This window comes from Pezoporus wallicus, unplaced genomic scaffold (assembly GCF_028554395.1).
Source record: "Pezoporus wallicus isolate ANWC-B61680 ecotype Strahan unplaced genomic scaffold, APGP_CSIRO_Pwel_v1 contig_1876, whole genome shotgun sequence".
In the NCBI taxonomy this organism is placed as follows: Eukaryota; Metazoa; Chordata; class Aves; order Psittaciformes; family Psittacidae; genus Pezoporus; species Pezoporus wallicus.
Window position 1 is genome coordinate 2262347 of NW_026638337.1, and position 26224 is coordinate 2288570.

A 26224-nucleotide genomic window follows, 5' to 3' on the forward strand; every position below is an offset into this window, starting at 1 on the left:
GGGCTGGCCTCGATGTCCTGTTCATTTTATTTCTGGAGAACTCCCAGCTAATTCAGAAGAGGCTTCCCTTTGCTGTACTGCAAAAGTCTTAGCTCCGAGATAATTTAAAACTGGGCAAGACTTTTAGTTTTGACAAAAACTTGGATAGGTAAGAGCTGTCTATTTCCATTTTTATTAGAATTTGAAATATTCCACAGCTGGAGTGATTGTTAAGAAAACTCTTGAGGGTGGTGACATTCTCTTCTACACAGATAACCACACAAGAATGTCATAAAATGAAATCTCAGATATATGATCCGAAAATTTCTATGAAGTTCATTACATTTTAAAAAAGTTATTTTTTTCTGAATTTGTTCCAAGCATGGAACTCGGCATTAGCGCAGATCTCTGGTTATATGATAACTGGTGATGTGGCAGTACCAAAATAATGCCTGAGTATGTAAAATCATGACAGTCTACAGTCTCATAGTACTACCAAGGAAATATGTCCATTACAGTATCAAGCTAACATGATTTTATTGGAATTTCACACAAGGAAGGACAGAAGGATTCTAGGTATATCAGCAGAGTCTGGTTTTATTAACTGGGCATGAGTTACCCATATGTCTTATAGGAAGTGCCACAAAATTTAAAAAAATCATGAGGAAACTTGTAACTCATTTTTCTTATTCCCACTCAAGAACTTTGACATATTATGAAATATACTTTGCAACTTTGCAAGGTTGGTAATTCCTAACATTCTGGGGTTTATGGTTTGGGAGGTTTTGTTTGTTTTTTGTGGTTCTTTGCTATAGTGCAGTTTAGTTGCTGGACTTGAAAAGCATATCAATTCCTCACCTATCAGCCAAACAAACTTGAAAATACAACCCAGCCTTGTCCCCTCATCTTTTGCTCAAGTTTCCAGTCTCACAAGTTTTTCTGTTTACTGCCCATCACACAGTTTATCCAGAATCTCCATCCGCACCTTGAAAGAATATCTTAATTTCAATGATAAGCAGATTAACAGATTTCTGCATGTTTCTTCTGGTCCCCCCCCCACCTACAGCCCAGTCTGTAATTGTCACAGGTGCCTGTTCCTGTGCTCTGACAAGAGACTGATTCATCAGAGCCTTGACTTAGGGCTTATTTTGTGTTGACTTCTGCACTGCTGCTGTAGAGCTATATGAAACACTTGAATGGTCTTACATGGCATAGGTTTCACATATTTTAAAATATTTGTAAAGAAGAATCTTGATAAACTTCTTTCATGGCCTTAATACAACCATAAATGTAAATTATTTTCATGTTTTCTGGCAAAAGCAATAGTAATGTTGGTGTTTCCTGAGGTGGCCGTGTGATTCTGAAGTATTCAAATACATAACAAATGAAGGAGTCAGTATATGAAAAAATCATAACCCAAGTTACATATGATGTATACTCTCCCCCTGTAGTATAATACACGACTTGTATTTACTATTTATTCTCCTGAAGCTTTATAAATAAATATAAACTATGCACTAATACTTATGAGCAGGCTAAACCAGGAGTTTCCAAAATTTTGCTCATGGGGCCTCTTAACGCATGCATGTGGGACAAAAATGAGGCTGTACAACATGATTCAGCAGCATCACAGTGTCTTCTCAGTAGGATAGCTACAGCTAGGATGGGCAGAATAAAAGCTTTGTCAGACATGAGTGGCAAATAGTCACACTTTGGAAACTGATAGCCTAAAGATTTTTCATGATGTTATGAAAACTACTTAAGGACCAAAGTTCTGCATGTTAACATGAACAGCCCGAGGGTTTCACACTGTGCAGTGCAATGTAATGCAACTCAATAACCTCACTTTCTGTAATTTCATATTACCTAATTCAGCGGCAAGCTGAAAGGTACTTTGTACATTTTCTGAAGGAGTTTGAAAGTCAAGGGGAGTTGTCTTTTTGACTAATAATCTGATTTTCTTCATTAGTCTGTCCAGAATTTTAGCTTTCTCAGAATCTCACTATATAGGTCATATATACCATATACACTGTATGCTATACATTTTTGGAGAGTGATGGTATTCTGCACCACAGATAATTTCAAACTGTGTGAAGGGTCGACTGCAGAAAAGCCCTCTGAATTTTCTGAGTGCTAGTCCTCTTGTCACATGGAAGTTTATCAGCTTTGCTTTTGAAAAATGACAGATTTTGTCCCCTTATATTTCAACTTCTCTTTGGGAGTCCCAGTCTGGGACTACTGAAAATAGTTCATAAGACATTTTTTACAAAACCAGAGTGCTTGTGTTTTCTCTGAAGTCAACCCAGCAGCCATTGATACCTGCTGAAGACAATCTTGTGGTTTGAAAGATAGGTTTCTGCTAATGGCAAGAAGGTGCATCTTTTCTGGAAGAGTATACGTTTTTTTAATTCTCTAATGAACACTGAATGATGCATGTTTATTAAACCATGCAAGCAGCATGCAAGTGCACTGAAGGGATAAAGGGCAGTCATTTTGATATTATCTCCATTTTCCTACATTATTCCAATATACCAATTCTCTTCAGTATGATCTTTCAGCATATCTTTAAGTTACTGTTCCTGTTATAACTTTACTGTTCTTTTCCAAAGTTCCTATAATTTCACAGTAATGCAGCTAATTTCCACTGAAGAAGCAAATTTGTATAACTCACTCCATTCCTAGTAAGTAGGACACAACAAATTAGAGAAAAATGTACTCTATAAAAATGCGATGGTCATCATTAGTCCCTCAAATTTGCAAAATTAGTATTTTTTTAACTTAATAATTAAAATCCATATGTCAGCATTCATCTAACTTTATTATTAAAAGCTGTTATAGTTATGTGTTGACTAATAATAACGCATCATTGCTAAAGTAATCATCAGTTCTCCAACTCATTTTCCAAGCAGGCAGAAAACAAGCATAAACACTAGAACCTCTGCAAAGTTCAACTCACATTGTCTTCACCTATGAGCTCTAGAGAATGTGTAATTTTAATACAGAAAGTGCAAACTTCACAGACACACAAAAGAAATTAGAATTCACAAAGCTTGGTGCATCACTCCTGTCTTAGACAAGTAATTTCCCGTTTTCCTCCCCTCACCTGCTACTCTGTTCTCCATAGATACTGTTATTTCAGCACTTAGCTCTCCTACCTGGATAGATATCCCATGTCTGCAGAAGATGAAGAAAAAGGAGATAATAATAACAACCGTATTACTCCTCATGAAGAAGTCATGACAAATTTGAAACCCTTCTCCTCCCCTAGTTTTAGAGTCTCAGTTTCATAAGGTAAAGAGAAGAAAAAACTTCTGAAGTATGGGAGGAATGGGAGAAGGAATTTGTGCTTCACTCTTATATGTTCTTTTCTAGTTTTTTGCTGTTGTACAACTGAATTAGAGAAGAAGAAACTTGCATGCAATTTTCAGATAGCTTAAATTCCACCTATATTCCAGTGCCTCATTAATGAAAACAGTAAAGTGCCTCTCAGAAAAGTGCTTCAGAGTGGCTAAGCAAGGCACTGAGCAGGAATACAAGAGGTACAAGGATTTAGCAGAGTTTAAGCTATTCAGGTGTAAGGGCAGGAAGCTTACTTTGGCAGGCCCAGTTACTAATCATAGTTGTAGGCTTGACTGCTGCTCTGTTTTGATCATGTAAATTGAATTAACTCAATCTAATCTGAATAAAGCAAATTCATTGTCAAAGACTTAAAAAATTCTGATTCCTTTCCCACTGGGTATGATTACTTGATTAAAATAGTTACAAGCCACACAGAAGAATACATATCATTTAAGGAATCATAACTTCAAAGAATATGGCTCTGAATATTTTTTTTGTGTGTGTTTATCTCTTCCTGCATGCCTTGTCTATTTGTCTTGTCTTGCTCTTTTGGTGAATTTCTGGTGCTTGTGAAAAGAAGAATGAAAACACAAGCCATAAGAAGACAAAATATAGGACAGATGCTATGGAAACTTCTGTATTACATCTCAGCAAATTATTCCAGCCTGAATCTGAACTCCCATGATCTAAGGTGATACAATGATTATTAAACTTGTCACTTAGTAATTGTTATATAATAAGGATAAAATTTATCTAGCTGTAGTACAAGGATGGAACAAGGAAATTAATGAAAATAAGTGACTAATCAAGGAAAAAGAAACTGGAAAGACAAATCATCCATCTTCCTGCCAGTAAAAGGCTGTTTTCTGTAACTATTTCCAGAGTTCAGCTGCCTGAGCTTTAAATGTCAAAAGCAATGGAGCTTTCACAAATCTGCTTTAGAATACTCCAGTTTTACTTCAAACAAAGATTTACTCATGGTGAAAGGCGATGGCACAGCTACCCCATTAACACTACCCAGCACTGTACACAAGAGACAGGGTCTTCCTGACACTGTACTGGTGCTCCCATGACTGTGCAGCCTCCTCCAAAAGTCTTTCAGTTTACAGTCTGAAGGCCAAATCCCAACAAAGATAGTCATTGTGAATACTACCTTAATTACCTGAATTATCTCTTTGGGTCATCTTGTCTCCATTACTCCTAGGGAGTGGTATCTCACTCTTTGACCCAGTGAACAAGGTAGTACTCACCACAAATATTAGACCATCAGCTTTAAACCAAAAAAGCAGGTTTGGTTTAGATCATCGTAAGTGTGTTGAAAAAGGCATGATGTAAATATGTGTACAACTCAAGCCCTATAAAGGTCTCTCAGGCTCCTATGTAAGGAAGGACTAGAAGATTTGATGCTCTGGAGCCTGACACGCAGCTCACCAGCTTACACAGCAGAGATAGCAGACTGCAGGGGAAAGCGGTATGACGAATGCTCACTTCACAGATTTCTCCTTAAGAAGGAAGGACTCATATTTCTTTAAGAAACAGTTATTTTTGTAGGATTCTCCTGGAAGTTACACCTATATGCAGCACTGGCCAACACTTAAATCTTTCCAGATTTTCCAGATATGTTTTAGGAAGCAGTGATTGTGTTCCATCAAGCAGCAGCTCTGAGAAGAGGACTCATTTGGAGAGTCCTGAAAGTCTAGTGGTGAGAGATATCCAGCATGTGGTCCTGGCACAGACACCAAGAGGCTGCAGAGGGACTGTGGAGCACCTACTATGTCCTGATGGTTAGCTCTAAGCAGTTTCTTTCCAGCATCTGGGCTTCCTGGCTTGCCCTCCTCTCTCTAATACAATAGAGGAAGCTGTGACAACTCACTTAATTGCCCTAAATCATAACAGCGAAAGAAACCTTTTTGGCCATGACAATAGCTAATATGGGCTCCCCAAAGAGATACTTTGTCCCAGGGAGAATTTCCAGTTTGCTGTCATGTTGGTAAGACTATGCTTACCACTTTGCAGCACCTTCTATGATTTCTATACCATCACTGAGGTGAGGGAAGATCCATGACAACTCACCTTGTTAAGGGTATGATAATACTTCTTTTTGCCTAGTATTTATCAAATATCTTCCATTTCTGACGTGTCTGAAATGCTACTTCTGGAAGCAGCGTACTGTTTTGAGACTATGTAAGCATAGGATTAAGATTGCTGATGTAAAGTTGCATAGTAGTTCCTGGTTAAATATGGTTATCAGCTATGTTCTGCTCAGTACAGTTAGAAGAAATGTCAATCTAGAAAAATGTTATTTTCTTCAGAAGCTATTGTAAATACTTTATTGCCACTGCATACTGAGCTGGCTGCATGCATAAAGAGAATATGTTGTTTAATATGAAGACTTGAAGTAAAACTAGCTGAAAAAAAAACCTCTGGGCAGAATTAAACAATCAGGATAACAGAATCATTTAAGTTGGATGAGACCCTTATGATTGAGTCCAGTCATTAATGCTGCCAAGTCCATCACTAAACCATGTCCTTAAGCACATCGACATGTCTTTTTAAATACCTCCAGGGATGTCTTAATAACAATGCTACCTAGATCACCATCCCAAAAAGAAAAATGTGAACAAGATTTCAGACACGTATACAGACTGAGTTTTAAATCTTCAAACTTTTGTTTCCCAGTTGAAATAAATCTTATTTTTAATTTAAGAACTCTGTTTGGGCATTAAATGTACCACAGATTATAGACTCCTGACAAGGAAAAAAAAAGGTTGCCCAATCTAGACTTGATGAGAAAGCACAGGAAATACATACAGGACTGGTCAAAGGGTGGAAACTCAGGGACCACACTGAATTCATAAATTGAACAGAAGTATCATTTATCTTGTACCACTTAGAACAGGCAGATGCTGTATGCCTTTGGAAAAAGAGTTTTTCTTTAATGGGTGCCATTGCATGAATTGTTTTCAGCAGTTTCTTCTGCTGGTGACAAAGTTGGCAGCATATACAAGTTGTATTTTTTCCATCTTCTTTCTACTTTTTTACTGTTCAGTGTACTCAGATTTGTCTCTGTTTAGACATTAGACTGAAACAAGCAACAATTACCACTTAAATGCATGTAACAGCTATTTTAGAGGAGATTTCGACACTGGCTTTGCTTGGACTGCCTGCAACAGCCAGTGCTCCCCAGCCTGGAGAAGGTGACAGCCTTTTCTCCTTTCTATACATAGAACAGGAGATTTGCAGGCAGTAGCTAGTACATTTACTTAGGAATGCCCCTGAAGGGTAGATCCTAATCACTATTTCACTGTGAACTCTAGTAGCAAGGATTTAGCTAGGATCTCAGTCAGGGTGTGATAGCCCTTATCTGTATGGCCAAGGAAATGTCTGTTACACTATTTTTACGTCTAAGGCTTAGCAGTAATGGTTGCTTTTGACAACATTTTTAGACCAAGCTGTCTTTATTTAGTTACTTTCCACTAGAAATACATTTTTCCATGGCCCCCTTTCTAAATAATAGAAATAAGTAACTTGACAATGACATACATCTGCTTCAGCCAGAGTCATGGGGAGAGTCTTAGTCTGAATAGTAATGCATGACTGCTGCTAAAATTTGAGAGGCAAGATAATCCTTTTTTTTCAAATTCTTGGAGGCTTTCCTAGAATGATACTTATTTACACAGAAAAAAAATCAAACACAGGACTGCATCATTGCATCTCTACAGTTTTTGAAATGTTTTGACACATTCACTGAGATTTACTAGGTAATTTCACATGCTTGTCTGGCAATTTATAATCCATTATTTTGCATCTACAAGCTGCATCCTTGAGTTTATTTTATGGCATACACATAAAGTAAACTAAATGACAACAGCCCCTGGCCTCTCCCTTTTATCTATGGGAACGACCTTCAGTAAATGGAATCCAAGGGACATCGCATATGCATTTTGATATATATTTATAGTAATGGGAATGTTTCTGAGTAAATGAGGAAGCAAGACTTGGCTTAGGGTAGAGTGACAATGCAATTATTTAATAAACCATGTGTCACACTAATCTCTCAGGGTCACTATTGAATCAAAATGTGCACTTTTTTGAAACCATCTTTGGGCCTTGTTTTCATAATGTTAGCTGCTGAGAAAGTAATTTAAGAATTTGGCTTTCTTCTCTGTAGGCTGATGTGTTTCTGCAGTAAACTTGGGACATGTATGAAATACACCACAAAACTTCCACTCAATTAAGGGCAGAATTAGTCCCTCCAAATTGGAAATAGATTAGTATTAAAGGGGAGAAGTAATTAAGTATTGTGTACCGCAATTTTGATGTTATTGTGGACATTATAGGCCAAATACTTTCTTTCATTTAATCAAAAATCAATGAAGCGACTCTGTTACAAAAGGAGAACTATAAATAGAGAAAAATAAATCACACTGGATAAAAGACATGGGATCCACCCTGATTTTCAAGGCATAGAGCAGATTTACATGGAAAATAACTTTTAAATGCTGGAGGAGGAGAAAAGAGAGAGGAAGGAAAGGTATGCCTGACTTGCAGTTTAAGATTGATTTCTGCTGCAAGGTCAGGAATGTTGGAATTTTAAGCGTTTGTTTTGCCCACTATTTGGAGTCACTTCATATTTTTGTACTAGAGCTGAACTTCTCCAATGATAAATATGTTCAGCTCCAGGCATTTGGTTTGTCAGCAGCTGGGAGCAGAGGGAAAACCTTGCTTATTTTCCAGCCTCGTGATAACTCATTTGGAGAGCTGCCGTTCCTCCACTTCCAAAACCATTTTTTTTCTGGAGAGGTTATAGTTGGATGATTGTTATTACAGTGTATTTTTTTTTCCCTTAAATCTTATTATGTTTTTGTTTTGGACATAGGTCTTTAGAGCATTCATAAGGTGTACCAGCACAGATACAAAAAAAAAACCCCTGTTTATTTTACTTCTTATATATAGACCAGATTGTAACCTGTCTTCCATATTATTTTAATGAAACAAGAACAGAGAAAACAGTATTTAGCAGAAGCAGTGCTGTGGGTTAGGCAGTGCAGTGCTACAGTGCCACTACACTAAACCTGAGCTCTATCCCTTTGGAACAGTCCGTAGACACGGGGAATATATGCTGTACGTGGCATCACATATGATCTTGTAGAAGCATGGGAAACTGAGCCAATGTTCTCATTTTAAAAAGCAAGGGAAAACAGAAAACCAAAGTTTGAATTTCAGTCTAATGTAAGTGTGGCCAACCTGAAGTAATAGATTTATGCAATAAAAAAACTAGTATACTTTTACTGGAGGTTTTTATCCTTAATTATATAATTCACATTAATTACCACTGTATAACAATTTGCACAACTCCTCCTCTTCTAACTAACCTTAAGTTATACCACTTATTTAAAACACTTGGAACAAAAGAGTAGCTTGTATTACCTCCAGCTCCATGTGTTTTTCTTCCTTGTCATGGTCCTTCAGTTCCTTTTCAGAATGATCATCACAGTTTTCTAAATGACAGATGTGTGGAACTTTGGTAAGTTCATGTTTAGCTTGCTTTCTTTGAGAAACATTCTCTCCGTGAAGACGATTGAAAAATGCCTCATACGGTGGCAGTTCCATAAACGCATCATCATGTCTACCATCTGCTTCCTCCTCTTCAGATGAAAAATCACCTGCTTCTCCTGCCTCACATATATGGAGTTTAGTGTTACCTTCATGTGATAAAAATTCAAAATCAGAAAACGTGATAGCACTTGGTTTGTGTTTTATGACTCTGATCTCATGACTCCTTTCTGGTCTCTTGTCCGATCTTTTTTCTGTGAGGACTGGCCATTCTGTGTGCAAGGGAAGGTGTAAAGAATCCTCCCTTGGCTTGTGCCCTGAAGAACAGAGTAATTCTTCACAAAGGTGCTTTGTCTCAGACTGATTGGTGGCACAGACACAGGCTGCAACCGCGCCAGACTGCAAGGATGTCTCACTGAGATCCAACAAGGATGACGCAGACAGCAAACTCAACTCAGGTTCCAGTAAAACATTCTGAAATTCAGATGGACTTGACTGTTTTTCTACCTTTCTTTTGTATTCTTCATACTTTGCTTCCTTTGGAGTCCCCAGGCATTTGACAGATGTAAGATAAGGTGAGCCCTGTGCTTCCTCATAGATATTAGTTTCCATTCCAATGTGTTTCATCCATCAGAGATCAGAATGACTTCATTCTTGATTTTCTTAAGAAACATAACTCTGCATGTGTAGCCAGGAAATCTGTTCTTATTTTTTCAAAGCCATGATCACACAATCATGAATGCCTGCATTCTTGTACAAAACATCTAAATCCTCTCTGCTCCTGAAAAAAAACAAAAACAAAAATCAGTAGTAACCTGCTTGCATTGGAGTGCAGCAACAAAAGGAATCCTGAAACATGAAATTCCCATTTCAGATTTGATTACCAATTCTCTTCAAACACATGTGATGTATGCAGATTAAATGAACTTACAACATGAGAACCTTGACTTGTTTACCTTAGAGACTAGGAAAGAACTGGCAAATGCAGAAATGGTTTTTAAATATTGACTTTATGTGGATTATTGACACAATGGTTCAGAATCACTCAAGGTGATGTTAGATATCATTACCAAAACATGCCTCTGTTCACTATATATTTATTGTCTGTTAAATCACCAGAAGCTACTAAGATGTCATAGGGAAGAGCAAGGAACCAATGTAATTGACAGAAAAGAAAGGAGATTTCAATATAGGTAGACTTTTCTGTAACTCTTGATTTCTGTGAATTGCCAATGTAGTGCAGCATCTGTCTATTTCCAATAAATTTGCAAAGCAAAAAGAGTAGGCTAAAAATATCAGACAGCTTCAGTACTACATCAGAGTTGGCCATGTCTGGTTTAATCAGTCTTAACTTGTGTGCTTACATCTAGGCTGTGCACCTCTAACATGCGAATAAGGGAACAGCTCAGGAACCAATTCTGCATCACTGAATAGCTTACATTCACCCATACGTGCAATTTACTTCTTGTGACAGACTGAATGTTGGTAGCATTTATTTTAATGATTGTTTCAGTACTCCATCTCTGAGACAGCAAACCAGAACAGAAGCTTTTAAAAATAAAAAGAGAAGCCCAAGCCTTTGATGTATGTGACAAACCTGACAGTGATGAGGGAGACATGTCAGAAGGGAGCACTGATTGTTGAAGTGGGAAGCAAGCAGAGTAAGATGTTGGCATGTGACGTGCCTCTCACTGCATGTGCCGTAAACTGAACAATGCACAGCAGCTCAGCCTATTTTAGTGCTGGTTAGCTTTTATTTTAGTGTTACAGACATATATTAGCTAATAGAAACAATAATGTTACACATACAGAAAATTTGGATTTATTACCTCTGTAATTTGAACTGTAGCTGTAAAAGGTGTGAGCATGCAGGTACACACTTCAGGTAGACTTCCTCTCAGCTATTGCTAGCTATCTAAAACTCAGACCTTATTGTAAGCTGTCTAGCCTCCTGCTGGAGTTAGTGGAGATAGAAAAATGCTTCCAGAAGGTAAATGCTCTCACTTCTCTTGGATACCTATTTTGACATGGGATGAGTCTCCCTCCTAGCGTGACTGCCTTATCCTAAACTATGGAGAATTCTAGCCAAAAGTTTATATCAGTCACCCAGCTTTTAGATTTTCTCCAAAGCCTTGGGTTAGCAGAAGTGACTTCATTTTCAGAAGTCCCGAACACCCCTGGTGTTCTCAGGTGAGAAGACAGTTTGTGCTCACTTGCCATTGCTTCTGGTGGCTGATTGTTCACCTATATGTAGTTCCAGCAGGAGCAGCAATCTTCAGGTCTCTGGGTCTCCCCCAAAGACTCTTTTTTAGCCTCACCCCTTCCTATGATCACTCTCTCTTGTGTGGCAGAAATTACCCATCCTTGGCATGTTCCCTGGACGATCTTTAGTTCTGGTAATGCTGGCAAGCAGGCTCTGCTGTAATGACATCTGTAGAAATACACTTCTGTGTTCACAGGAACATCTTTGCTGTAACAAACCCAAAATACAACAAAAAATGCTCTAGAAGAAGCAGAAATTTTTCAGTAGCCAAGTAGACAAGCATGGGATAAGTGAACGACATATTTTTTATTTTTAGTATTTTAGAATGATGCTTTAGACTCTAAAACACGAATTATCATCCCTGAAAAAATTTGTATTTTTTGTTGTCCCTGGATATTCCTTCCACCTGAAACCAGTACCCCACTTCTTTTAAAATTTTGCCAAGTTCTGTCTCTCAAAGGAGCTTTGGTTTATACAGGATATGGTGTAAAGCTGTAATTTTTCAGTTTAATTATGAAAGGCATGAAAGAGTTTTTCTGTTTATTAAATTTGCTTACTCCATTGGACTCTTTTTTTATTTTTATGTGATGAGGCCGGAACAAAGAAAGTATGCAAAAGCAGGCTGGTTTTGTGCATGTATGGCAAGAAGTCTTGAAGGGGAAGTGGTAAGAAGAGAGAGTGTGAGTTTATCCTTATTCATCCTGTGGAACGTATCTCTTTACTCAGTTTAGTAGTGGTTGGAAAAAAAACCCATGCACTTAAAAAAAAACCCGAATTCCGTATTTTATAAAGAGTTACTCATAGACATTTATAGCTCCTAAAAAACTTTTGGCAGAGCTGCGGATTTGGAAATCCCACCCAGAGCAAAATGTGTAATTCAGAGAGGTCTGAATATTCAAGAGCTAAATCTACATGTCGTAAAAGGTTTGTAATACTGCCCTGCAAAATAATGTAATTCTCACCACACTCTGGATATAGCACTTACAAGTTCTGAAAAGTAATAATATTTCTGGAAAAGGTCTTCGAGGCTTTGTAAATAGGGAAATTACTTTCATATGCATACATAATTCTAAATATTCTGTAGCATTAACTCTGCTTGTAGGCACTAGTGTAGGTAAATGTATCTGATAATAAAAGTCTCTTGGGCATATACGTGTTTTTCCAAATATAAAGGGAAATGTAGGTCTACCACAGCTAACTAACTGTCCAACCAAAACTGACTCCAAAACAGCTTAAGTAAGAGCACAAAGAAAAAGGCAACATGAGATTGTTTTTTTAAGCTAAAATGTGAATTGCATATCTGGATGTAGCAACTTCAGCTTTTTACATATGAGTTTAAAACTTACAACCCCAATTTTATTTATTAAGGAAGGCTCCTTACAAATCAGCAATAAATTAATATATATTTGTGATACAGTTAGTGAAATGCCATGGAAGGAAAGTTCTCATATAGTCTGGCAGAAGAATATGTGTATGTGCGGACTCACAGGTAAATGTTTGTATATCATGCCCTATTGGCTTGATTCCCCTTTGGCCAGATAACCTAAATTTGTATTAAAACTCACTGAGTTTTGCATAAAGATCACACAAAAAGCACATATTAGTCTTAACTATTAAACAGGAGGATTTTACAAATACTTTAATATTCATAGATTAATTTCTATTTTCTTGAGTCAATACAAGGAGAATCGTTTCCTGGGGCATATGATTATGCTTTATTTCATAGGGTTACAGCAAGTCACCTAAATGAACTTCCCAAACATTGCTTAAATTACTGCATTTCCATACCCACAATGTATTTTGACATTAGAGAGTATGGGAATGTGTGGAACTTTCCTACTTTAAATTCAGTTTAAACTTGAACTGACATAGTAAGCCAGCAAATCAAGTCCTGATCTCGACTGGAACAGTACACCACTCATTTAAAATAACGAGTTTTTACCCCTCAGCCTCTAATGCATTTGTTTCCCTTTCACAATGACTTTGCTTAGTATTTCCCATTGACATAAAGAATCTTCCCCTGAAACATTAAGCAAACAAGCCGAAAGAATGTGAAACACAAACTAACAGCAAATTAGAAGGCTAGGATTTATTTTTTTTCCCCTGATGATGATAATTTTACCTGTTTTGCAAGGTAACCCCACATTTTTCAATTCAGTTAATTTCCATAAGCGTAACAACAGGAACTCAGTAGCCAAAAGATCTTCCAAGTGTTGGGGCAGAACAAAAAAAAGAAGTGATCAGATCCTTAAAAAAAGGCATTTCAGCTTGCTTGCTGCATCAGAACTCTGTCAACAGAAGTATGTGTGAGAATCCCTGGGGCAAAAACAGCCTTCTGCAAACAGTGGCCAAATTATTCACAGAAAAAGACAATAAAAAAGGAGAGGGAAGGAAAAAAATAAAAAGAGAGGGCGAGAGCTTGCTTCACAGGAACACCAGGAACTTCTAAAAATACAGTGTGACCTCATTCTTCACATTATGCCAGACCTTAACACTGTGCTGTGCTTTATCACCTGGAGCACCTGGAGTCAGGTTCCCATTGCACATACTTGAGTTTGGATGCTGTCAGGTTTTGAAAAGGGAGGCTGTGAAATGCCTTTTGATGTAGTATAAAGCCAGTAAAAAGGAATACCGAAATTAGCTTTCTGTGTCACTTGCAAATTCTAATTATTGTTTGCCTGTGTTTCTTCAAGACCTACATTTGCTGCCAAAGCTTTACAAGTCTTCCCTTTTATATATATTAATAGGATCATAGCTTGCAGACAGACTTTCTGCATGTGGTGCAAACTGTAGCTTTAGTGTAGGTTACTGGACATATGAGTTGAGTTTCTGAGTGTGACCATGAATCAGTTATTTGCAAATCTAGCCTGGAAAGGAGAGGATGAATTGTCACTGGAAATGTGGGGTGAGAGGACTCTTGAGTAAGAGTTTAATTTTGGAAGTGTTTTTCTATATTGCTTTTGATTAGAACAAACAGCAAAAATGAAAAAGCTGTAATACCCTTCTATCCTGCATGCTGGTAGTAATATATTACATTTTTCACCTTGAGATATCCAGGCACAGATATCTGAGAGAGATGCTGCCAAATCTATGTCCCTCCTGACTCATTTCAACGAAGGAGGGAGGTGGCACTTAGATGCTGATTTCTGTTACACCTCATGTACCCGATACCTTCACTGAAGTTAAACAGCATTTTAGTCAGCAAAATAATTGGCATATTTATGAATGAGTCACTCAGCAAATGAGGCCACATCCTGAGGCATCCGTTTTAAGAGAATTACTTTATATGACAATTTTGCAAGGATTGTCTCAACTTAGAAATGTTTAATTATCCCACGACAGCTGTACTCCCAAGCCTATCCTTTGACTTTGCCATGTCTGTCCCCACCTCCACTATGGCAAAAGCTCATTTTACATTGCCAAAGAAAGTAAAATATTTTCTCAAACGCAGTAAACTACAATGATGAAGAGACACTTTGCTAACTTATCTGTGATTATGTTCCTGTTTGTCTTAGGTGCAACTGTTGGTTACAGATGTGCTGTTTTCCAACCATCATCTTATCTAATTGAAGCTATGTCAGCAATTTATTTACAGCTGGACCGACCTACTTGGCAATATACAGGAATGAAAGACTCTGCTCCAGGAGGAATCACTGACACATTTCGTGCACAACCCAAGGTTGAATTTAATCCACCTGAGGTGGTAGCATCCTGCCAGTGTGCTGACTCAACTGTGTTTAGGTCTCAACAACACTGTCATTGTCCCCTTATCACTATGTGAGAACAGTTGATTGCAAATAAAAAATACCGTCTGTAATACAACTATTGCCATTTCTAAGAACTTAGAAATGTTTAGTTTCTAAGTAAGTTCCACAGGCAATGTTTAGTTCTAGTTTAGTTTACATAAAGTGGGCCTTGGCTTTGCAAATCATGCTGCTGTTTTCATCATTTGCAAATCATCTGCTGTTCTGTGCGTCCGTGAATAGTGTGGTTACGATCCAGAGCAAAATCAAACAGCAAGAGCTTTACTGGTGTGAGCACCAGTAAAAAGTGAAGCACTAGACATCGTTCTTCACACTTGGAAAGTCTCATAACTCTTGCATACCTGATTACATTCACTCGAAAGAAGGTACCGAAAAGGACTCAGGTGTGAATGGGGAATGAGAGCATATGTCTTTCAGCATGTCTGTGAGAACATGAATGAAGTATCTTTAAAGAGTAAGTTCTGGCTTCCTTTTGCTATGAGGCTTCTTTTAGCACTGCATTCAATGCATTGCTTTTATATTCCCTGTTCTGCGTCACGTATTTTGTCTTGCACGTGTGAAAGGCAGCATCAAGCTCATGATGAAATACTGGCCAGAGGTTGTTTGAATACATGCTTTTACAAGCCAATTTTGAGTGATTTACGATTACGCACTGAACTACTTGAGAAATTAAACCTGAAGTTGCTGAAAATCCTAATACTCACAGGAAAGAAGGGGTGAAAGGGGGGTGGGTGTGTGTGCATAGGCATTCATCTAAAATCTGAAGTATTAAATGAAAACCGTAATTTTTTAATATATTGCCCTAGAATACTTTGGCTTTGTGTTTATATGAACTGTGCAATCAGCATGAAACAGGAAGAGCAGACAGTCATACACAGACTGTTCATAAACTCAGGCCCCTAAATGGGCTAACACCTAATAAGTATTTTTAATATAACACTGGATAAACCACAGGGAAAAAAAAAAAAAAATCTGTCTCTCACTTTAGGCTGAGGATCTTGGCATTGGTAAGATCCCATCTATTCATCTAAGCATCCAGTCCAAATCAGCACCAGGAAACAGTCTTTCTGCAGGCAAAGACACACAGGTATGAGCTGCTTCACCCTCCAGTTTAAATACTACCACTGTTTCTTCAGTCTGTAAAGTGAATTCTGTTACACATGTTCATGGGATGCTCAGTGAACTGGCTGGAAATTAATCTTCATTTTGCACAAGAGGAAAGAGGCTGGAAGAACCAATTTTCTTATTGGAGGACATCTATATTAATATGGATGGCTTAAGGGTCATATTGACTTCTTTACCTTTTTTTTTTTGTTTGTTTTAAGCTCATGAAGGAGGATATGAGACATAACAACCCCTTCTCACTTCTACAAGGTAGGTTAATAGCAAACAGCTTGGTTTTGGTTTTGCTGTTTAAGCTTTTGTCTACTGAAAGTTGCATATCAGGACAAAATTTTCCCTCACAATAGCCTGCAAGTGACTTCTAAAATTGCATGCATCCCTCTGAGAAATCTCTGCTGAGCCTGTGACTCCCACCAGCAGCCGAAGACACTGGACAAAAGCAGTTACTTTGGCACTTCACAGGGGGGCAAGCTGGTATGGTCTGTGTTTATTGTATGGTTTGTAATTCCTTAAAATGGAAGAAATTAAGTTCTTTACAGTTACTGTCCTCTTTGAAGAAGGAAAACATATCACTGTCTTGGATGTCTTCATGAGAAGGTACCAGTTCATATTAATTTCACTTATAATCATTATTATCCACCATCTGCATGAAAGAAATTCGACGCTCGGCATCTACTGTGACCACACACCCAATAGAAGAGATGTAAAGAGAAATCAATGTTTTTTTTTATCTCTAAAGCCAGGTCTTAATCACTTATCATGTTCCATCCATAAAAATTGTTTGATTTACTAATTTTCATGATTGAACTTGCATAAAGACCATGAGACAGAGGCTTCAACACACATTAAGACCAAAGACGAGCACCTATTTTAATAGGATGAACTCTGCTTGCTTATTCTACTTACAGAGAAGAGTTGTATTTTATCAGAAATGTCTGCCCTTGTTCCCCTGAGCTGGGTTCTCTTAAGCAGGGATAAAACATTGATCTTAACCAAACCACCACCTCCACAAGCCCTTGATTTTCCCAGAACCTATTAAATTTCTCCCAACAGCTCCAACAATATTCAGTAACTCTTTAGTGCCCTGCATTCGCTTCAAGGTTCCCTTACACCAGTGAGTTAAATTTCTAGTCATAATCATGCTCTTCAAAGTTGTTTTGGTGCCTTAACTCTTGCTTCAGCTCTCTGTGTCCTTGCAACCTGTACCCATGCCCACCACAGGCAGGGGTGAAAGCCCAGTTGCTTAAGCATAGGCTTCTAGTGCCCTTTGAGTGATCCTAGACCTTCCCACTTGGCCTTCAGCTGTCAACCCAGAGAGGTGTGAATCTCCTCAAACTCCTTTGACATATCTACTGCATGGATGCCATAGGACAGCAGGGTATCTCAAAGAGCACTGCTAGGCACCTGCAGGTAGGCACTTGCTTAGGAAAATGAACTGTACCCCCGTTTTACCTGGTAGGCTTTTCAAAGAATTTAGCTTCAGGCACCTAATTGTGACTAATTTAGAATTCTTAGGTAAAAGCCTCAACATCTCTTTGCCTATATAAAAAGCCTACGTTCATAATGCATGCACATAAATTCAGCTGGCACAAGTACGGTACTGCTTAAAAAAAAAAGTACTTACGAGTCTCCTGGCTAAGCAAGGAAGCTCTTGTAGGAAGCCAAATTGATCAAAATTGCTAGCAGCTGTCTGCTGTGTAAGGACCTGTATCTGTGCTGCAGTACATTATTATGGGAAGTTTCAAGGCTAAGTCAGAACGCAACCAACAACAAGCACTTTAGTGCCACATGTATTAGAATCATAGAATCATAGAATAGTTAGGGTTGGAAAGGACCTTAAGATCATCTAGTTCCAACCCCCCTGCCATGGGCAGGGACACCTTACGCTAAATCATATCACCCAAGGCCTCGTCCAACCTGGTCTTGAACACTGCCAGGGATGGAGCATTCACAGCCTCCCTGGGCAACCCATTCCAGTGCCTTACCACCCTCACAGGAAAGAATTTCCTTCTTATATCCAACCTAAACTTCCCCTGTTTAAGTTTTAACCCGTTACACCTTGTCCTATCACTACAGTCCCCAAGGAAGAGTCCCTCTCCAGCATCCCTATAGGCCCCCTTCTGATACTGGAAGGCTGCTATGAGGTTTCCACGCAGCCTTCTCTTCTCCAGGCTGAACAGCCCCAACTTCCTCAGCCTGTCTTCATACGGGAGGTGCTCCAGTGCCCTGATCATCCTCGTGGCCCTCCTCTGGACTTGTTCCAACAGTTCCATGTCCTTTTTATGTTGAGGACACCAGAACTGCACACAATACTCCAGGTGAGGTCTCACGAGATCAGAGTAGAGGGGCAGGATCACCTCCTTCGACCTGCTGGTCACGCTCCTTTTGATGAAGCCCAGGATACGGTTTGGCTTTCTGGGCTGCGAGCGCACACTGCCGGCCCATGTTCATTTTCTCATCAACCAACTCAAATCACTTTGTGGCAATTCAGCTCCCCAGGTCTGTAGTCCAATCAGTCTTTTAAAGTTTCTGCAGTGTTTTGGCAATGCGCTACTTTTCTCATTTGAAATATGCTGCTTAATGCAAGACTAGTAAACAGCTTGAATGGGCAGGGCTTTGATTTATGAACTGCATCAGTATGATAATGAGCATGTTGGCTGGGCAATTAGTTTAAAATTGTATAAGCTCACACTAGCTTTTGTTATTATGAGTACAAAGGTTTCTCAGACACCTCTGAGTTCAGTATTTCAGAATCCTCTGATGTCTTTATACCTATTAGACCAGAATTGAAGCAAATAAAAGCCTCTGCTACACCTTCTGAACCCAGTATCACTGAAACATTTGTATGAAAATATCAGCAGTAAATGGATACATCAATTTAAAATACTACTCTGCATGCTTTATTTTGTATTTTTTTTTCCCCTTGAGTCTGAGATGGGCTTTGGACCCCAGCGAGGTCTTTATTACCCTCTCTAATCAGTGTCTGTAATGAATGCTAAAGAAATGGTGACCCCATGTCCTGGGTTCAGCAGTAGCAGTCATTTTTTCTCCTTCTTAGTAGCTGGTGCAGTGCTGTGTTTCTGACTTTCAGGCTGGGAACAGCACTGATAACACCGATGTTTTTAGTAGTTGCTCAGTAATGTTTAGTCTGACCAAAGACTTTCTGAGTCTCATGCTCTGCCAGGGAGGAGGGGAAGCCGGGAGGAAGCAGAGACAGGACACCTGACCCAAACTAACCAAAGAGGCATTCCATACTTCATCATGTCATGACCAGTATATAAACTGGGGGCAGTTACCCAGAAGGGCTAGATTGCTGCTCAGGTCAGGCTGGGTATCAGTTGGCAGGTGGTGAGCGATTGTATTCTCTTCCCTTGTTATTTCTCTTATCATTATTATTATTGGTGGTAGCAGTAGTGGTTTTGTGTTATACCTTAGTTACTGGACTGTTCTTACCCCAACCTGTGGGAGTTACATTCTTTCAATTCTCCTCCCCATCCCTACGGGAGTGGAGGTAGGTAGTAAGCAAGCGGCTGCATGGTTCTGAGTTACCAGCTGGGCTTAAACCATGACACCCCCCCAACAATAAATGCCTATTACTACAAAGGCCACGCCAGAGGGCAGACTCTACCTCTCAACACCTTCTGGGTACATGAGATATAAATGGCACCAAAGGAGGTCTGTGTCAGCCACAATGAGGATAAAACAGTTCAGAGGGAGCAACCACTATTTTGGAGGAACCTCCCGTGATTCCCTACCTGTATGAGCAATAAGTCCAGGGTTAACTGTGCTCAATTAGTTTTGATAATGTCTTTTGGTCAAAGAACTCTTCCCTCAAAACCAAGAGAGGGCCATGAGGATGATCATGGGGCTGGAGCACCTCCTGTATGAAGACAGGCTGAGAAAGTTGGGGCTGTTCAGCCTGGAGAAGAGAAGGCTGCATGGAGACCTCATAGCAGCCTTCCAGTATCTGAAGGGGGCCTATAGGGATGCTGGAGAGGGACTCTTCATTAGGGACTGTAGTGATAGGACAAGGTGTAATGGGTTAAAACTTGAACAGGGGAAGTTTAGATTGGGTATAAGGAAGAAGTTCTTTACTTTGAGGCTGGTGAGGCACTGGAATGGGTTGCCCAGGGAAGTTGTGAATGCTCCATCCGTGGCAGTGTTCAAGGCCAGGCTGGACGAGGCCTTGGGCAACATGGTCTAGTTTGAAGTGTCCCTGCCCATGGCAGGGGGGGTGGAACTAGAAGATCTTAAGGTCCTTTCCAACCCTAACTATTCTATGATTCTGTGATTCTATGTTTTTGATGGATGACCCAATGCATTTTGGTTTAATAAAAAAAAAAAAAATGTTGGGGGATATTTACTCCTTTTGATTAATCTTTTTATTTTTCAGAGCTTTCAGAAGAAGTGTTCAGATGAGTACTTCAGTATTTGCAACCCTTCTATCTCTTGCTTCCCCATGTGATGTTTAAAAAATTATTAAGTATTCAATTAATTTGACAGAAACTCACAGTTCTTTTGAATTTTTCTTTTTTTGGTTGGTAGATTTATGGATTTCTTTCACCAGATGCACCAGGAAAATTCAAAAGCCCAGCAATACTTAATGACAGCTGATTTAGAGGTGTTTGAAGTTTTATTTATGTACAGAAGAAAGTGTTTCTTAAGCCAGGGTGCATATTTGAGGCCTGAATAGCTATTTTGAACAAACTCCCTGTTTGCCTTTCTGCTTTTCGGTTATTTCTTCTCTTCCCTTTTGAGATCTTCTAATAATTAGCTACATTCATCTCTTCTCCAATTTCAGTTCTTAAATTCCAGATTTTTACTTAGTGAAATATCTCATGCTTGCTAAATTAAAGAGCTTTATGGTATCAGATGATCTGTTCCCCATAGAAGGGGTCATTCTAGACTTTTTATCAAATAACAGCTCTCCTTTTTGCAAAGCTAACTAAAAATTCCAAATGGTGTAATAAATTTAGTCTAAAAAATATCTAAATTAGCTGTAAGCCAACTAGCCTAGGCCTCACAAATAATAAAGGTGGAACTGAGGCATACAGCTCTGATACCCTTTTTTTGGGGGGTATCCAAAGGGTTAACTCAGACATCTTTAGATAGCACCTGAAATAATTGAATGCAAAGTTCGAAGCCATTTTTTAAGCTTTTCTCAGGACCCTCTGTAAATTTGGTTTCTTATAGTATAAATTTCTCCTGTGAGCCTGCCTCAGATTTCCTCCACCCATGACATCTTTCGTCTATGCATAATAAAACTGCTTTGAGCATTTCCACATGACTTAATAGCATGAAGCAGCAAATAACCACCTCACCATGAAAAACTATGCAATCCATTAGTGAAGGGTACTAGAAATTTTAAAGGGTCTGCTACACCTGAAGAGTAGTCCTCAAATAAAGAATGAGCTGGGTATTTTTTCCAGGAAGAATTTGGAGTAGAAAAAAAATACCCGAAACTCTCACTTTATATCCAGACTAAAAGGTATATGAAGCAAAGTGCAGGAAATCTGTTTAACTTTTTCTAGTTGTCCTTTCCTGTATAAGCCATTTCTTTCCAATCTTTAATAAATAAAAACATAATTAGAAATCTTACTCAAAGGGGATATCCTTTGCCTGACAGGATGAAGCTCACACAGAACATGAAATTCAATGAATCTGATTCCCATGGAAACACACTATTGATGCAAACTCTGTAACAGAGCTCTTTAAAGAAGCAGAATGGTTATTTCCAGGTTCTGCAGAAGGGCCTCTGCAACTCTATTCAAATATATTAACCTCTGAGATAGATGGTGTCTTTCATCTTTCCTTTTACAAGGACAAAGTGTGTTGTGTTAATGTCAGAGAGGTTTTCTTTCCTTCAGAAAGCTGCAGGTAAGTCATTGATTCAGATACAAGAGAAGAGCAAAATTAGTCATGTTTTTCCCTTGAGACAAACCCCCCAGAAAACTAGTTGCCCTCAATGAATTTTGGAAGTGCCAGGAATTCAGTTTCAATCTTCACTCATTAAAAATGCCAGTGTGCTTATCTGTGCATACTGCATGTACTTTTAGAGATTCTGTTATGGTTGAGGATGCCTGTACCATGACTGTGTGAGTTAAAGAACTGTCAGCAAATCAATTGTTCCTGGGTATGAAGCTCAGTCACTGTAATTCATACCAGGTTTAAGTGTCGGTGTATATCTCACACTAGATACAGAATCATTTTTAGCAATGAGGAACAATCACGACATTGATTGTAATTTTTAGTTAAAATTGGTAATTTTGGTAAACATTGGTAATTTTTAGTTAAAAAGCAGCAAAAGAAGTCAACATGTATATTTGACAGTTTCACTAGCTTTCTGATTAAACAAATGGTCAAACAAATGCTCTCAGTGCCTTCCTACCCTACAACTCCGTATGGCCTTAAGGCCAAAGTTTCTGATAGTTTCATCACAACATTTTGTAAGAGGACTTGATCTTCAAAAAGCCATGGGCCTCTCCTCTTGAAAAGTATCAGCCACTTCTAAAGCGTGCCTCTCCAAAGGGGTCATTTGTGTAATGATAAACATGCTGATTTCAAAATATCCAGCTCTTGTTGGCTGGTTTTAAAAACCTGTTTTAGTCCCTGCTGTTCTTGAGAGAAGCTTAAAAACTGTAAGAGACTGTAATTAATGCAGCCTTAGCTCCCCGAGCCAAAGTGATGACAGGGCAAAGCAGCTGTATGATATATGGACTTCCCTGTACACCTCTGCCAGGCATAAACTGCAAACCACCTTGCCAGGAAGAGTGGCTGTGACAAGAAAGGAGCAATGTCAGCACCTCCAGCCAACCACACTAGGGCACTTACTGCTGACAGGCTTTTTGCTGCCATGTCTCCCTTTCTTTAAACTGCAGCAGATGAATTTACTTTTGTGCTTTTGGTGGTGGGAGAACATGGAATCAGTCTTGTCCATCTTTCATCACCACAAGTTGTATGAGCATGTGGCAATGCCGGCCACAAAGGCACTGTGCATTATTAGCTATAGGGCTCGGTTACCCTGTTTTGCAAGGTGATGCAAAAAAGCAGTGAAGAGCAGAGTTACTCTCAGGCTTTCTCAGACAACCTAGAGCCCCGTGTAGCAAACAAAGCAAAGGATGTATTATAAGTGGGAAAGTAGCTGTGCTACTTCCCAAAAAATTGTATCTTCAGGGCTTCAAGAAGCCTGGAACAACTGTGCTCTAAGCTCAGGAAATAGGCTGCATGATAAGAAATAAATGGGCAAATAAGAATTTTTATTTATTAAAAATTTCTGTTGCTCCAGCAGATTAAAATTAACTACCCTGGCGAGGGTGAGACTGTATACAAATATACAGAAAATTGTAACACCTCCCTTAAATTGCTTATATTCACAACTTAGCATACTGATTAGCCTTTTTTATTGCATATTAAGCTATTATTTGTATGTTCAAAAACCCTAAAATATCATATACTAATGGAATATTGGCACATAATTAAATACTCCTGCAAGGATTCTGCTTATCAGTGTTTGGGATGTACTCTACCTGTGTTTTTCATAGTGCACCACAGTTCTCATCCCTTTAAATAATTAAAAGGGCTGTCACGATTTCAGATTCGCAGGAGTTCTCATTGCAGTGAAAGACTGAAAAGTATGAGACTGAAAGCTGCCTACACACCTTCACTTTGTTCCCATTGAAAATGTATATTACAATATAGTTTTTAATTACATGATCCTACAGTTTTGTAGCCTGTGTTTTCCTGCCTCACCCTGCACGACAGAGGTGACCAAGGAGCTGTCAATATAAGAAGGGCAATGATAAAACAAGACATGCTAATTTATGACTGCATGCTGTGATAAGTTATTAGTGTTGTTTTCACATGCTTCTACGTTATTTACATGTACTTGTGTAATTGTGCAACAGTCTAAGTCCCTTTAATTTTAATACAGTACTTACCTGGCAGCATCACATTTTTTAGTGAATTCTTGCCATAGCTAACCTTCAGTTAAGAAATGCTAACTTGCAAAAACAATTCCAAAGATATTTGAAAGTATCCTAAACAAACACCATCCAGTGAAGGTACAGGCAAGTAGAAGGTTTGTACAAGCTTCTACCTGAGATATTGTTGAGTTTCCTTTTCTCAGAGCAAGATGTGGAGTGCCAGTGAGTTTACTTGCTATGGGTTTACTGCTACAAAGCTCCCTTGCCACTCTCCATAGATATACGGGAGAACAGCAATGTCCACCAACCAACCAATGTGCACCAACCAACCTCCAGGCTGAAGACTGTCAGTATCCTGGGTGCCCAAAATAACTCTTTCTGTTATGAAATTCAGCTTATGCAAGTAAGATAAAATGCTGGCCTACTAACTTCCAGGATTTGCTTTGGGAATGTTTTTACACAGTCAGGTCAGTCAGTTACTGTCTATGGAAGCAACACTTCAGAGGCAGTTTAAATTCTACTCTAGAAATGCTCACCGTAGTGTGAAGTTGTATTTTAAGGGGTAACTAGTATTAAAGACTCCTAGCAAGGCTCCATCAAATGTGTGTACTCTGCTCATAAATCGCAGTGGCAACTAGTTACGTACTGCCCAGTCTAAATGCCCTGTATCAAGCACCATGTTATCTCAAATTAACACCACAGAAGTGGAAAGGAGCTTAGAAATCCCTTGCTGGAACACCTGACAGAAGAGAAATGTCTCTGGCCTGGGGGACTGGCTGGGACAGCAGAAACAAACTGACCACTATTGATGCAGAAAGAGAAGCAAACACCTTCAGAAGCCAAATTACCAGGGAAAGATGAGGCATTCTGTGCTAGGCATACTGTAAAACTCAGTGTTCTTTGGAGTTAAAACAACTGGAGGTTTTCCAATGTGCTGTTTTAACAGCCTCATCTTTAGCTTCTATGCGTCTCCCTTCATATTCTTCACCGTCTCGCCCAGGCTAAAAAGCTTTCAAACTGAAAACACTGTCTATAGAAATTCAGCAAATCTAAAAATACTGATCTTGCAGACTGCATTCAAATAGCCTGCCACATTAAAATCATCATCTGGCTTTAGAGCCTAATTTATGCTGTCATTTCTTCTGATATTTGCTAAACATTAGCTTTCCCTCTCTTGCAATGCTTTTTGTTTCTGTTTTTTCCTACAAGCTAGAGCACTGTAGACATTACAGGTAGGCATGTACTGAATACTGTAATGGACTGAGATTTATAAACATTACTGGGCTGAAGATATCATGACTTCATACCCAGCAAAGTTAGCCAAAGTGGGAATGACGACTGTCTTCCTGCTGTCAAAGTAATGTCATATCTTGAGAATAAAAAAGGCTTTTAAAGGGACTGTTTGAAGAGGAAGAGAATAAATGCAGACATTAGTCAATAACACATCTGCCAACTTACCACAAACTGATGTGTCATAAGCTAGCAGAATACACTCAGCCATAGGATTTGTATACCTTTTCTATCAGTCGTTTCCATACTCTGCAAAATTTTTTTCTGTATGATCACCATTATTAAGCTACCTCTTCCCAACAGTTAGTAATAGTAGTTTCTGCTCAAGGGAAGTTTGAAGGCCTGAAAGGTAGAACTATTAGGGCAGAAAGGGTTGCAGCAACAAAAGATGTAACAAGATTTCTGCCTGCTACAGGAATATGAAAAAGCATGGAGTCAGAATAAAAGAGAGAGATAGAAGTTGAAGCACAAAAAGTACTAATTCCAAGCTCTTCCCAAAGCCACCTGCAGCAAAATCTAATTTATCAGCTCCATATGCCCAATGCTTGTCCTCTGCCAGAGATTTCCCTTCCAGCACCCCATTCCCACTTATATCCCCCTTCAAATTTGCTGCATGCCCATTTGTCCTACCTATGCCAAACATGCTGGCACTCCTGATACTCCCCTTCTGTTTCTGGATGCTCTGCAATGAATGATACCTTGGTCAGGCAGGCATGAGAGAATCACCCCACTGCAGGGTCTATGACCTCCCATCAGCTCTAGAGGTACCTCTCAGGGCAGGGAGGAGACAGCCCAGGCAGCTTTGCCTTCTGGTAAGCCAAGTTGTCTGACTCTGGTGGTGCCAGAAACATACATTTGTAAGCTTCTTGTGCATGAACAGCACTGAATCTGGTATTAGGCCTTTTGTGTGTCTATCTTAAATTGTAAAGTGAGGGTAAAGATTAAAGGAAAGGACCTGAGGAGCAGAATTGCCTAGTAGTTTGAGAGAG

The 26224-nt window shown here is 39.0% G+C and overlaps 1 protein-coding gene across 3 annotated transcripts in view; it reads right to left on the reverse strand.

The window, feature by feature from the left end:
* The window catches only part of STARD13 (StAR related lipid transfer domain containing 13), a 295099-nt gene that overhangs the window by 238226 nt on the left and 30649 nt on the right, over positions 1-26224 (reverse strand). For 2 of the 3 annotated variants that reach the window (XM_057410424.1, XM_057410423.1), the window contains exon 3: positions 8749-9655. In XM_057410424.1, the coding sequence (XP_057266407.1) occupies positions 8749-9501 (753 nt within the window). In that variant the 5' untranslated portion in view covers positions 9502-9655. Of the gene's footprint in view, positions 1-3134; positions 3352-8748; positions 9656-26224 lie in introns of those variants that run through there. The other variant, XM_057410425.1, reaches the window with a different exon arrangement.